At 36.0% G+C, this 14202-nt stretch overlaps 1 protein-coding gene across 1 annotated transcript; it reads right to left on the bottom strand.

Annotated features, from left to right (window-relative positions):
- Positions 1 to 4683: 4683 nt before the first annotated feature.
- Positions 4684 to 5569, bottom strand: Defb113 (defensin beta 113). Its single transcript, XM_027387490.1, is given in 3 exon segments — positions 4684 to 4826; positions 4829 to 4873; positions 5500 to 5569. Coding segments are annotated over 3 exon segments (258 nt in total).
- Between the last annotated feature and the right edge of the window lie 8633 nt (positions 5570 to 14202).

The following is a 14202-nucleotide window of genomic DNA, read 5'->3' as shown; positions in this document are numbered from 1 at the left end:
GTTCTGGTCAACATCTGAAAGAAAAGGACAGAAGGGAAGAAAAAATAAAAGTTTTGACCTCTGAGTCATGAATCAGAAAGCAGGGCCATCTCAACAGAACCTTGTGGCTCCTGGTGGGGCCTGCATACACTGGAAGGCAAGAATGCTGCAAAGCAAAGGGTCATTGTCTCATGTAAGGGTTAATTCTTTCTCCTACTTCTTTAATTTATCATGACATAGATCTGCCTTATTGAGGGTGACTGACTGGCCATGTGACTGACATCCCAACTGGATTAACGCTTAAGGGACAGTACAATCTCATTTCTTCCCTCATAGGCAGTTTCCATCTGGCTGTCGTAACTTTTGGCTAAAGGTAACTGTTTCGCCTTAAAAAAAAACACCAGTGCTGCTGAAAAGGTATCTTTAATCTTCAAAACAGGATTCTCCTTTGAGAGCTCTGGAAAGTCAACCTGTATATCTTAAATTTTTGGATGTGAGCCTATCCTTTAATGGCTGAGCTATCCCTCCAGCCCAGATATATATCCCTCCAGATATATATCATTAATCTTAATAGACAATGCAACAATAGTAACAAAAGTAAGACATTTAAATAAAATATTAATTTGATGAACAGACTTACATATATCTTTATGTGTTTATATTTTATAAATGTAAAATATAACATGTTTCTGTCTCTAAACAGTGTTGGGGTTAGGAAAGTAGCAGTAGGCCATGCCTATAGGTGCAGGCTTACAAACCCAGCTTCTCATGAAGGTGAGGCAACTAAAGGCCTGCCTGGGTTAGAGTCAATTCTAAGCACACCTGGGCAAAATAATAGCACTCTCTCAGGGAGAGGGAGACTGCTCAGAGGGTACTTGTTGCCAAGTTCAACAACCGAACATGCAGGATGGAAGGAGAGAACCACTTCCTACAAATTGTCTTGTGATATGCACATGGTGTACACACAGAAACAAACAGACATACAGACCCACACTCACTGCCTTCTTATAAGCTCACACTATACATACTACATACATAACATACATCACACTCACATACATACTACACACAGTGTACACCATACTCACATAACACATACACACATACACACAAACACCACATACATACAAACAACCCATATGCAACACACACTCCCCAGACAAATAAAATGTAATAAAGATTGGGAATTGTACCATGATGGTTAAATATTGTATAGAATAAGAGAGACCAAAGGGGAAATTTTTAGTACTCAAAAACAAAAAAAAACCAAAATAACCAAATGCCATTATTTAAAGACAAGAAAAATGTAAGCTTGCATTTTCTGACACAGAAAGCTAATTCTAGCTAAAATATATCACCAATGTTAAAATACCCTATAAAATGAAGGCAAAAGGCAAGATGTTTTTATGTGAACGTATACAAAATTGGTTTGTTTATCAAAATGCTTGTTTCTTATATGCCAAATGTTCGAATTCTCACATGGCAAGATTTTTATGAGACCTAGCATGAATGTAGAAATTTTAACAGGAGGATATTCTGCTAAAATAGTGCTTTGTGAATTATAAATTATAATAGGCTGTTTACAAAATATTTTCAAATCTTGAGAATTTCACATAATGCATCCGGATAACATTTACCCTCCATTCCAATTCCCCACCTTTTCCATGACCCGTCTCTTCTCTCACATTCCATGTCTTGTTTTCTCCCCAAGAACAGACACTGTCACAGAGGTCCTGGTCCTCTCTCCAAATGATGTGACAGACTTTGAAGATTCCCCCATTGAAGGCCTTACCCTCTCTGGGAGCCAAAAGAGGATGAGATAGGGGTTGGTGAGAGCCAGGGGAGGAGAGGAGGAAGAGAGAACTGGGATTGACATGTAAAACAAATTGTTTTTAATTTAAATGAAAATGTATAAAATTTAAAAAATGTTTTTAATTGCTGCTCCCAGGGCACCAAGTAGGCTGAAGGCAGACCACACCTCTCCTACTGCTCCTGAGATCCAGTCCTCCAAGTCTCACTCTAGCTCTGAGGCAGGAAACCTTCTGTGGTCTCCCTTTCTTCTCTGACCCCATCCCTACTGGACCCCAAAGTTCTTTTCCCTAAGCCTTCCTTCCCCCACCTCATCCCAGTATTGCAGCCCCGACCACCAGCAGGCATTCACTAGAACACACCAGCAGAGCAGGCCAGGAAAACAGGCAACACACAGCCATCACACTCTCTACAACTCCAGAGAGGAAACAGAAACCAAGGAACAAAATAGCCACCCAACAAAGACAAGTCAAGAAATCAGCCCTTAGACTTATAATTATCCCAAACCCAGGTGCCTACATGCCAACATAAAAACACAACCAATAAAAGGTGGGGAGAACATGTCTCCACTATTGAAACACTGAAGAAGCAGAAGATAAAGACCTTAAAGCCAGCTATATGAACAAATACAGGACCTTAAAGAAGAAATGAGTAAATCTCTTGAGAAACTCAGGAAAACACAACTTGAGGAAATGCATTAATTCCTTAAAGAAAACACAAACAGTTGAAGAAATAGAATAAAACTGTGCAAGAGTGCCGGGCGTTGGTGATGCACGCCTTTAATCCCAGCACTTGGGAGGCAGAGGCAGGTGGATCTCTGTGAGTTCGAGGCCAGCCTGGTCTCCAGAACAAGTGCCAGGATAGGCTCCAATGCTCCACAGAGAAACCCTGTCTCGAAAAATAAAAAACAAAACAAAACAAAACAAAAAAAACTGCAAGAGCTGAAAATAGAAATAGAGGAATAAAGAAAACAGAAACAGAGGTAATTCTGGAAATGAATAATTGAGGAATTTGTGATTTTTCAGCACATGATGAAAGTTCTGTAGCATCTAGGGAAACAGAGAACACATGACTATCAAGACCATGGAACCCGGAGGAGAACTTAATACTGCCATTTGTCAAACTGGTATAATTTCTAACTGTGTTCCAAATATTTATATCTGTAGCAATAGAAAATTGTATCTCCTCCCTCTCATCCAATAAACTTCTTTTTTGCAGTAGGTAGAGATCATTAAGAGAGCCCAACTGGCCAAAATGCAGAGATCAACTGTGAGGCTTCTGTCCCAAGTTAATACTGTTGCAATCATCTCTACAATTAAGACTCAGAGAACATCAACAAAGAGGGAGTAGAAAGCTTGATTTTTCTACACAAGATTTCCCTTTGTAGACTTGGAGCCTTTCCTGGTACTGTTTCTTTAGACCAGGTTAGCCTTGAACCCACAGATATCCACCTGCTTCTGTCTCTCAAGTGCTAGGATTAAAGGCATGTGCCACCACTGCCCTGCTTTGTTTCTTGATTCTCGTAAATTTGTTAGGTTATAACAATTAGCAAACCACCAAACTTTGACTTTTAAGAACTGAAATTCTGATGTGAGCCTGGTGAAGTTGGGAAAAGCTTAAGCTATATAAGTTTAGGTGCTCCAGAAATCTAATCGAAGGAATCCTGATAAGCCTGTATTAGGAAATTAGTTACAGACACACTTCTGTCAAAATTTCCCACTCATTCTATTACATACGTAAGTAACATGTGCAAAGGACAGGGATTTAGTCTTGTCTGAGTAGTTATTGCAGAGGCACGAATCATGCTCCACTAGTACAATCCACTGGCTTGTTCAGAAGCTTCTTAAAATAATCTCAACCCACAGCCTCAAAGCAGAAAACCACACACACTGAGAGGCAGGTATCAACCTGCTGTCCATCATCAAGGCAGTGTCTCCTGCATCGTCCTTTGCGTTCCAAGCCTATCAGAACTCACCAAGTTTATGTGGCTACAGTAAAAATAGTGTATCTAAAATTATTAATCACTTAGTCAAGCATATATCATTCTGTATTTTACAGAAAAGGCTATGAGTTGATGTTATCAACTCAAGAAAATATAAAAATATGAATACATTAAATTTTTCATGATAGGTACATAAAATTAAGAATCACTTTTTAAAACAAAAATATATCATTAATATTAATGGTATATTTTTTTCTCCACCTGGATTTGGCTCTTCCAGAGCTGCATAATATTCCATTGTAATTTGCCTTCTGTAACTTGAAAAACATTTGATAATTTGGTTACTTTCTAACAACCAGAATGTATAAAATGTTTTAATATTTTAAAATTATGACCTTCAAAGTCACAATTTAATAAATTTGATTTTATTCAACTCATCAAAATAAAATTTCCAACATTTCTGTTTGAGCCACCATCTCTCAAGGATGTTTCCCTGTGCCATTTTCTTATATCCTGGTATAGGTAAGACTTTGCCATTCTCCACTGTATCCTCTGTATTGTTCAGTTTCTTCTTCTTACAATTATCTTGTCCACAGTGCCTTACTATTTGATTGACAATGTGCAGTCTGATGTCTAATTCATACAATGATTAAATGGTAGCATGAGCCAGGGTAGAGTGGGTGAGTGATTATTGGTACCTCCAAATGCATGAGGGGAGTCTTCTGAATAAAACAAGTAAGAAAATAAAAGACAATGGGAAATCTTCCAAGTTCTACATGAACCTTTCTCATTATTATGTTCCTTTCATATTTCCTTGTCCCAACATTGAAACCACTAGTCATCATAGTGCAATCTAAAAAGCGGGGAAGCTTCTCACATTACATAAAGCAAAAATCCATTTTTATTGGTAATTAGTATAATGTCCATCATGTATTAGATTTGCAATTCATAACTTAAGTTGTAGCCTTGGGAGCAGTCAAGGCTCCCACTCTTGGCTGTTCATATTCACACACCACACAGCAGCACTTAATGTCACAATAATTATAGACACACTCCCAAGAGTTACAGCCAGACTTTCATGAACCTTGGACCAAATAGTGTTCTGTGTTTTTTCTGCATCTTCTTTTGTTTTCATCTGAGGAGCTAGAAGAAAACATCCAACATTATTAATCAAAGTTTATTCCAGACAGGCAGACAAACTGATGAATGTGTACACTTATTTGCTGCATAGAATTTCATCTCTCTCTCTCTCTGAAATCATAACAGGATGGTAATAGAAGGTTTTATCTTTCAAGTTTATTTGTCCAACAATATTTTTCTTTGCTTTTAGCATTCCCCTTTACAAATATGTTTCAAATATTCAATTTGCATATAACCTCTCAAAAGAGAAAAGGCAATGAGAAAAAGAAAAAAAATTATTGATCTTTAGTGGAAATAACTACCACCTCTCTTCTCCCCTCTTATTTTTGATCTAGAGGCAATAAAACTTAATTTGTCAATTAATGAAATTATATTCAAAAGAAAAAAAACAGGATAACTTCTGATAAGGGATAGTCTCATCACACAAATTAACACAATCACCAAGTCTAATGATGCATCTTCGGAAAAACATTCTCACTATTTCTTAACTATTTGTTCTACTTGATTCTTCAAACAATAAAATGTTGCCTAGGGAGCAGCTCAAGAAGAGGCTAGGAACAATATTTTCCACACAAGGCATTTATAAAGCAACATTTCCCTTCATATTCTTTCCATATTCCAAACATAACCCTAAAGACCACAAGACACAGTGAAGATAACAATCAGGAAAATGCAAAATATCTTTAGTGTATTTTGCATTCCTCAAATGGAGTTAGCATAGAGCTCAACCAGCTTTTGTTTTGGAAAAGGGGGGACTTTGTTTTTATAGCCTTCCCAGAGTGATTATAATTCCGATTAATTATGCCTTTCTGAGCTGAGCAAATATTAATGAAAATACTGTAAAATAGCAAATACCTATAAGAACTTTTGCTCTGATGACCTTGATGAACCAGACATGAATTAATTTTCTATGGGACAAGAGAAAAAAGGGATTTTAAGTGCCCTTGGTAATTAGGTGAACCCACATGCTACACTAAATAAACTAGTCTCAGAATAAAAGATCATAATTCCTTCATGTGTGAAATATAAATTATACATACATACATAATACATGCACACATACATATATAATGCATACATACATACATACATACATACATACATACATACATACATACATAATACATGCTTATATATGAATGGCACGAGAGCAGAAGCATATGCATTTAAAGAAAGACAAGGGAAGACTGGAAGGGGTAGCGTTGGATGAGAGCATAATGAATGTGAACAAAGTATAAGGAGACAAGTATTTGACAATGTCACAGTGAAAATCATTATTTTGTGCACTAAAAACTTAGTTAAAAAGGAAATAAAGAACATAAAGTATACATTCCATCTTTAGTCATATGCTTTCTTAAGCATGTTTTAATGTGATAGACACTGAACTAAGCATATAGAAACGGTTTCTTGTTTTGTGTGTGTGTGGTGCTATGGATTAGTCCAGACTTATTGATGCTAGGCTTTACCCAGTTTTACATGTGAGTCATGTCCCAGCCCTTATTCCAAGCATTTTGTATATATTAAGCAGATTAATCTCCTGGCAAACCTAGTCAATAGAAACTTCTTTCTAAATGAGGAGGCTGTGGCATGTCATTACCTCCTAATTACTTTGTCATCACTGGCAGAGTTAAGATGAACTCTCAGCTACTGTGCTAAGAGGAGTCATATTCTCTCAACCTCCCCACCTCTGGCTTCATCAGATTTTAGGAGAACATTTCTGCCTCTGTCTACATGGCCTGATCCAGATATGGTTTCTGGAGTTTAATTTTATATGAATAAGAAATATATATCTACAAAATAACTTAACACTGTTACACTAAAATTTACTTATAAAATAGTCAGTGTTGTGCTTTTCATGACCTATAACTATTCCATCATGTAATAATATAATTTATAGTAGCACACAGCATGTTAAGAGTCAGAAGAACACTGAGGTTGGGGAAAGAATATCTCATAATTTGACACTTTAGTGTATGAAAACATGAGCCATACATTTAAAAGAAATGATCACCAGGCTATTAGAATCCATTGAAGAATGGATTGGTAAGGACAGTCATTTATACTTAGAATTGTAGTAGGAAGTACCAAACACATACCACTTGTGAAATCTGACATAATTAATTGACACATGAATATTAACAGTTCCAGTTATGCTTAGCTTGATACTGAACTCCAAAATAATGCATCCCACAAATGGCCAATTTATGTTCTAGCTCCATCTGTTGTTGAGTAAAAAAAAAAGAACAAATACAATACAAATAAAAAGGTAAAAGTCAGCACCACTTTAGTATTTAAATAAATAAAATATGACTTAGCACAAAAGTCTCCATTTTCCAGCAGTGGAGACAACCCATTTTATTGCTTACAATAAGCCATAATGATCAACATAGTGTATCAGTTGGACCATGTAAACGTCTGAGACTTTACTGTATTTGAAAAATGGTAACTAGCATAACACAAATATACATAAGGTCTTTGATTATACAGAAGATATGCGTAAGACCAAATAAGAAAAAAAATAATGTCTTATTGCCCCTGTTCAGAATCCTTTGGAGAAGGATAGAAGAAATTCACATTTTATTCTTCTATCCACTAAAGCCTCATTTTGTAGCTTGTTTTAAAGAAAGTGAAAAATGTGGATTGAGAATGGGAAGGGGTTTTGATTTACAAAAATATCTAAATATACAGAGATTTTAAAATAGTACAGAATAGTCTCCTGACGTACATGGACCCAAAGGTAAGATGGGTGAAGCATCATGCTTTCTACATTTTAATCAGAATTCTGGCACTTGTCCTGGGCCTCAGAGCAAGTGGGCCATAATCCCAGCAGCAGGGAGACTTACGAATGGTGAGATCAAGGTCAGCCTGTGTTACACAGTGAGACCTGTGGTCAAAAGTTGAACGTTTCAACTTCCTTCCTATCCAAAACAACAACAACAACAACAACAACAACAACAAACAAAAACAAAACAAAACAAAAAAAACTGTTGGAGAAGGAAGTTTTTAGAAGAAATAGTGAGTGATTTTCAGGATCGAGCTACTAAGAAAACACCCACACAGGAAATTCTTCAGACCAAAGCTTGGGTGTTGAAAACACAAGAACAGAGATGGGCAGAGAGATGAGAAGAGAGATGGGCAGAACCGATACTAACTGAAATGCTGTTCTCTTAACAGTTTAGCTTTGATATGCCTACGCTTCTAGTAAACTCTTGGTTTGATGGTCAGTCTCTGAATCTTAGGTTCTCATCCAGGAATAACAACCAAAGACAAGTATCCAGGTCTCTTGACATTTCAAAACCATGGTGTTCTTTCTATTTTTGTTTGTTCTTTCACTATAAAGGAATATCTACGAATTCAATAATCCCTCCCAAAAAGAAAACATATTTCAATCAATAAAATTCTTTAAAGGTATGTTAATCACTATAAATGTCAGAAGATTACCTAAATTTGTGTGCTCTGAACCTGATAACATTTAGAATCAATTAGGATGATCTTGTAAAGAAAATGTACAGTCTACACTATCCCCATTTAGTCTAAATTCCTGACAGTCAGTCCAAGCATCCATCATAGAACAAATTCTACACTTCTAATCCTCATCATAGTTAACCAATTACTCATACATAGCCAACTGTCTGTTTCTGTCAGGAATGAGCTCAGTTGTATAATATCTTCCACTGAAGTCTCCTCACTTCTTTTAAATAGTGTTAAATGACGTATAGAACTCAGAAAGATGTTTTCTTAACTCCCCACCAAACCCCTTCAGAGGTTGAATGCACCCCAATGTTGGGGGCAGTGTAAATATAAACAGTTTGGCATGTGTAGAAATTCTCTGTTATGGGTTTGTGGTGCTGCACAATTTCTGAAAGGAACATTTTCTGTCTGATCATTGGTTCATTTGGATTATTAAGAATAAAAGTAACTGCCATCTTTTTATAGTTTAAATTACATCAGAAAATAGTTAATCCTCTTAAACTGTTTCCCTGAGAATTCTGAATTTGCATTTGACCACATCAGCAATACCAGAAATCTTGAGTCAGTGTTCTGTCAGAAACTCTACTCTTTGATATTTTCTTATATTTCAGGAATCAGGGAACTACAGATGAAGAAAACCTACACTTATTTATGTATATATGTATATTCAACATATTGTACTTACAGACTGATAACAAAAGGAATATAAAAAAATTAAAATGACTGTAAAACCAAATAATAATATCTGGAAATAACTGTCAACAATTTTGACATCACCTATGAAAATGTCCTTGAATAACATCACTAGAAAAGCCTAAATTTACTTCACTTTCCCATCAATCATTAAGTACACATTACAATGCCAAAGACCTTAATTGGTAAACACACAAACACATAAAACCACACTACAGCTCATAGAACATCTGATATGACAAACTTGACAATTTCTTTAAAATATTGGAATTTCCATATATATTTGCATATTTGTAAAGTCTAATGTGAATTTTAATTCATGTACACATGGTTAATTATTAATGCAGAGTAGTTAGTTGTAAGAGCTAATATTCAAGTATAGGATTTTGAGAACTATCCACTGTGTGTTCACAACATTTGGTAGTAGTCAATACCATATAAAATTAATTCATAAAATATTTTTAAACTGTATTTTAATATAATTGCCTACTTATGTGCACTATTACATTGCAATACCTTTGTTAGACTGTGAAGAATGTAGAACTTGTTTTTATTGTTGTTGTTACTATAAAATGTTCTGTGTTTGTATCTAAGGCTTCCTTCCATTGGCTATGGAACTTTTTGATACTAAATTTTCTTCTTTAAAATTTAATGATTATAATATGATTTATTAGATAGTTTTCATACTTTATGAAATTACACATAACTCTCAGGGTATTTGCTAATAATTTAAAGAATTGCTGATATCTGAGTATACCTTGATACAACTCTATTATAAGCTCCGTGGTAGAACAGTAAGATAGTCATAGTCTACAGTAATCACTCAAATAAATTATTTTAGAAATTATATGTTCTTCCAAAAATACGAGTTATTAGAGAAGAGAGTGATGTTAAAGGATAAAGGATGTCTATCATCCCTAACATCAAGTGATAACCAAATCATGTTCCTTGGAGGATGGACCATGTTAAACATTCTTCAGAGTGAGATGATTCATATTGAGCAATTGGACAGATACTTAGAAGAAAACACTGGCTCTTGTAATAAGTGTTGTCCTATTTAGTTTTGATTATCAAAACAACTGGAAGGAAAGCCTTAACTGAAGAACTGCTTGAACAGATTGACCTATGGTCATGTCTGTGGGGAACTGTCTTCATACTCATTGATATAGGAGATCTCAGCCCACAGCTGGCACCACCACCCCATAGGCAGGTGATCCTGACCTATAAAAGAAAGCTAGCGAATTTTTCCATGTGATGACACACTCTTTAATACAAGATCTTGAGAGACAGAGGCAGGGGATCTTTAAATTTGAGGTCTGGTCTATATGGAAAGCTCAGGCTAGCCAAACCTATAGAGTGAACCAATTCTTCTTAAAAGGTCATGAAAGAAGAAAAACTAAATGGAAAAATTAGTTAAGATTGAGACTGTGAGGAAGGCAAGCAACAGTGATCCTCCCTGAGTCTGCTTCAAGTTACTGCTCCAGTTCCAGCATTGAATTCCCTCAATGATGGACTTGACCTGGAAATATAAGACACAAGACACTTTTCTTCTCCAAGTTACTTTTGGTCACAGTGTTTGTCATAGCAAAACAAACAAACAAACAAAAAAAAAAACCAAAACTGAAACTTGGACAAATGGTGTATATGGCAGCAGAGGATTTGAAGACCCCTTTAGCTTGTTGACAGAAGACTCTTTGGAGTGGCATGGAAATAAAAAGGATGACGACTACATAGTTTCTCTCAGAATTCGGTGACTGAAAAGATGGTGGCTCAACAGAGAAGTGATTCTTTACTAACACAACATATTCTTCTTTGCTCTTTCCTTTTCCTATGGCTTCAGCTGGTTTTTTGAAGTTTCTCTTACTGCCCAAATCAGATCAGAGTGGAGGAGAGCCTGTCTCTGGTACTATGATTCCTTGCCCAATGACAGATATTGATAATGATTTGTTATAATCAACTTTCTATCTAGGCTAATGTTAGATTCTTTCTGGTTTCTGGAAGAATACTGACACATGGAAAGTTAAAGCAGTATAATTTCCTTGTGTCTCTGGATGCTCATTTAATTTAGAGAACATTCACATTCCCCAACTATGTGGCTACTTAAACAGAAAAATAGAACTCCCAGGGTGGGTACTTCAGGTTAATTAAAAGATAAATAAATTCAAAATGAGAAGCTGGTGGCAAAAGTGTTAGAGAAAAGACAGAGAGTGAGAAAAAAAGATACAGGGGAAAAAGAGGAGTAAGAAAAACAATAGAATGTGAAGATAGAAAAAAAGAGGGAGAATTACAGGAGTTTGGATGGATCCCTGAGTTAGTGAAGCAGTGCTTCTTTGGTGCTGGTGTGTACATGAATAGCCAAGGTTATTAAAATGCAGATTCTAGTTCAGTTGTTTGATGTAACATGATAAATTAAAAGACCTGCCACTAGCTCTCACCTCAATCTCAGGCTGAAAGGGCTGAAACACACAAGAGCACTTCACCACGGCTCAAACTGCTGCCTCTCCTCAGCATGGCTGGAGAATCCTGAGAACTCAATATCTTCTTATCCTTCTTGATCCTGAGCCTTGCTATCTTCAGTGGAACTGGAGAATCATTGCTTATCTTCAATTTGGCTGGAGAATGAATGCCTCATCTTCAGTGTGGTTGGTGAATCAATGTCTCCTATTGAATACTGAAGACACTGCTTCTATCTTTTACACCCATCTAGTTCTGGGATTAAAGGAATGTGATTTGTTACTCTTTTAGACTGATTCAATCTTGTGTATCCCTGGGTGGCCTTGAACTCAAAGAGATTTGTTTACCTCTTAATCCTGAGTCCTAGAATTAAAGGTGTATACTGCCACCTCCTAGCTTCTGGCTGCTGTGATTAAGGTGTGTGTCTGGCTTCTATGACTTATGGCTGACTTTGCTTTCTGAATCTCAGGTAAGGTTTAATAAATCATAAATAGTATATCAATACACTTTGAGGTTAAAACTGAGGTTTTCTATTTTGTACAAATTCTGTGTGTTTTAAATGCCCAGGGATGTGAATCATGTTTTGAGTATCCAGACTTTGGTCACATCACATTATGCAAATCCTTATTCTATTACACTCTCATTTCTGGTCCTCATTAGTATCACCCAAGATGTGATGAGAAATACACCAGGAGTGTACTAGCATAAAGAAAGTGATTTTTAAAGCAACCTTCAGTCTTCAGTATACATTTTCACAGTGTTCAAATTTGAAATAAATATCAGACATGAAAATATACATGTTTGTTAGATGATGATTAGGTGACTGAAATTGTGCAGTGAATCTATTTTTCTAATTAGTGATAAGAATGTCATTTCAGAGGGCAAAAATTAATACAAGAAGACACAGGATGTTTTTCTAATATATTATATAAGAGAAATTGGCTAGCAAGGGTATTTATTTGGGAACTTTCAGTTTAGGTATAATGGCTCACTGGGGTGCAGGTGATGACATTATTGGAAGGTGAGTGAATCATTAGCATGCTAAATTTTCTGGTGGGCTAATTCATTTATAAGCTCATGGCCAAATAGATCTAAGAGGTGTGCCTCATTGGAGTAAGTGGGCCACTGATGGGAATGTGCCTGGAAAGATCATTGCTTAAGGATTTCAAGATGACAACTATCACAACTATTGCATGCTTATCTAAACTAATATTAGAAAACTATCCATTTCTACTTTTGATGAGGATTTGTGAAGAAAAAAAGCATAGAGGAAGATTGCCTGACTTTGGAAGAGTTATATTTCCTAGCTCCTTGCCTTTTCTCTTCTCATGATGGGGACTGCACTCTGAATCTCATGCATGCTGAGCAAGTGACTTACAACTCAGCTAAATCTCTAATGTCAATGAATCAATGAGGGTCACTGAGGCTGTGACTTACTGAGAGAAATTGTTAGTCAAATACTTCCACATGTCTTTAAGAATTAATATGTTTATAGGCTATTACTTAAGTTTCTGTAGCTTAAAGGATGTGCAGTTGACTTTTTAAATAAAAAAGAGTAGTTACATAGCGAATTTTCCAGAAGTCTAAATCCCCAGTGTTCCCTTGAAATGGTTCATTAATCTTGTTTTTAAAGCATTGCTCCTGTTACCATGTAAACTGTGGGACTAAAATAAAATGTTGTGGGTGAAGGTTTCAGACAATCTGTTTCTGAGCCATGGACAATCCATTTGGAGCACCCAGCCCACAGATCTCCCTGTCCCCATTTGAATCTTGTTATGTCTTCTTTCTTGTCTTTGATGCCCAGAGTATACTCCTTTGAAGTGCAAAGGCAGTCTCCACTGTGTAAGAACTCTGCTGTTGACTTTTCTGTTACTTCCCAGCACCTCAGGAAACCTGGGGCACTGTTCCCATCCTTGAGGGATAGCTCAGCCCTTTCCTTGATGGATTTAATGTCTCATTTCTCTAACTTAAAAAATGTATGTCTGTGTAGTCTTATTTTACTTGCCAGAATCTTAAACTAAGATTTTGTTCTTTCTTTCTGTTGTTGTATTTTTCGTTGTTTGTTTGTTGTTTTCTGGTTGTGTTGGGCATTAAGCCTAGAGTCTGACACATGTTATGCAAGCACTCTACCACCTACTTATATCCAGACTTAAACAGTGAGTTTTCCAGTGGTATTTCTTGTGAGGAACTGTGAATATAAAACCTAGAGTGGATTGATTTTACTTTCCCCACCTCACTTCCACCATATATTTAATCAATTTATTCTTCACTCACTTCACTGTTGCTTTTGGTTTCATCTTTTATTTAGCAAGTAGTGTTGCCCAATTCAAGTGTTCACAACCCAATAAATAAATGCTTTTTCTATTTTAAATATCTATGTTCATAGTGTGAAAGGACATCTCTTACTTCCTTGTCAGGATAGAATAAGGAGAAATTTCTGTAATTTTCTTTAATGTCTCATTACTCAAAAGGCTATGAGCATCAAGCAAGATTAAGGAAAGGAAATTTGTTTACAAAGACGGACCTAGTCTTTTAAGAAAAGGAAGACTGTTTAAATATTCAGATCACCTATAACATCAAAAAACCAATACAATAGGGTATATTTTAATTATTGAGTTCTGATATATTTGATAATTTGACTTTGTCATCTTCACAACTTGAAAAGCAGAGTGTTAGTATTCAGATATTGTACTGGCCTGCCCTTGGGGTTCTGA

Source organism: Cricetulus griseus (genome assembly GCF_003668045.3).
Source record: "Cricetulus griseus strain 17A/GY chromosome 1 unlocalized genomic scaffold, alternate assembly CriGri-PICRH-1.0 chr1_1, whole genome shotgun sequence".
Lineage (NCBI taxonomy): Eukaryota > Metazoa > Chordata > Mammalia > Rodentia > Cricetidae > Cricetulus > Cricetulus griseus.
This window is presented reverse-complemented; position numbering and strand designations above follow the sequence as displayed.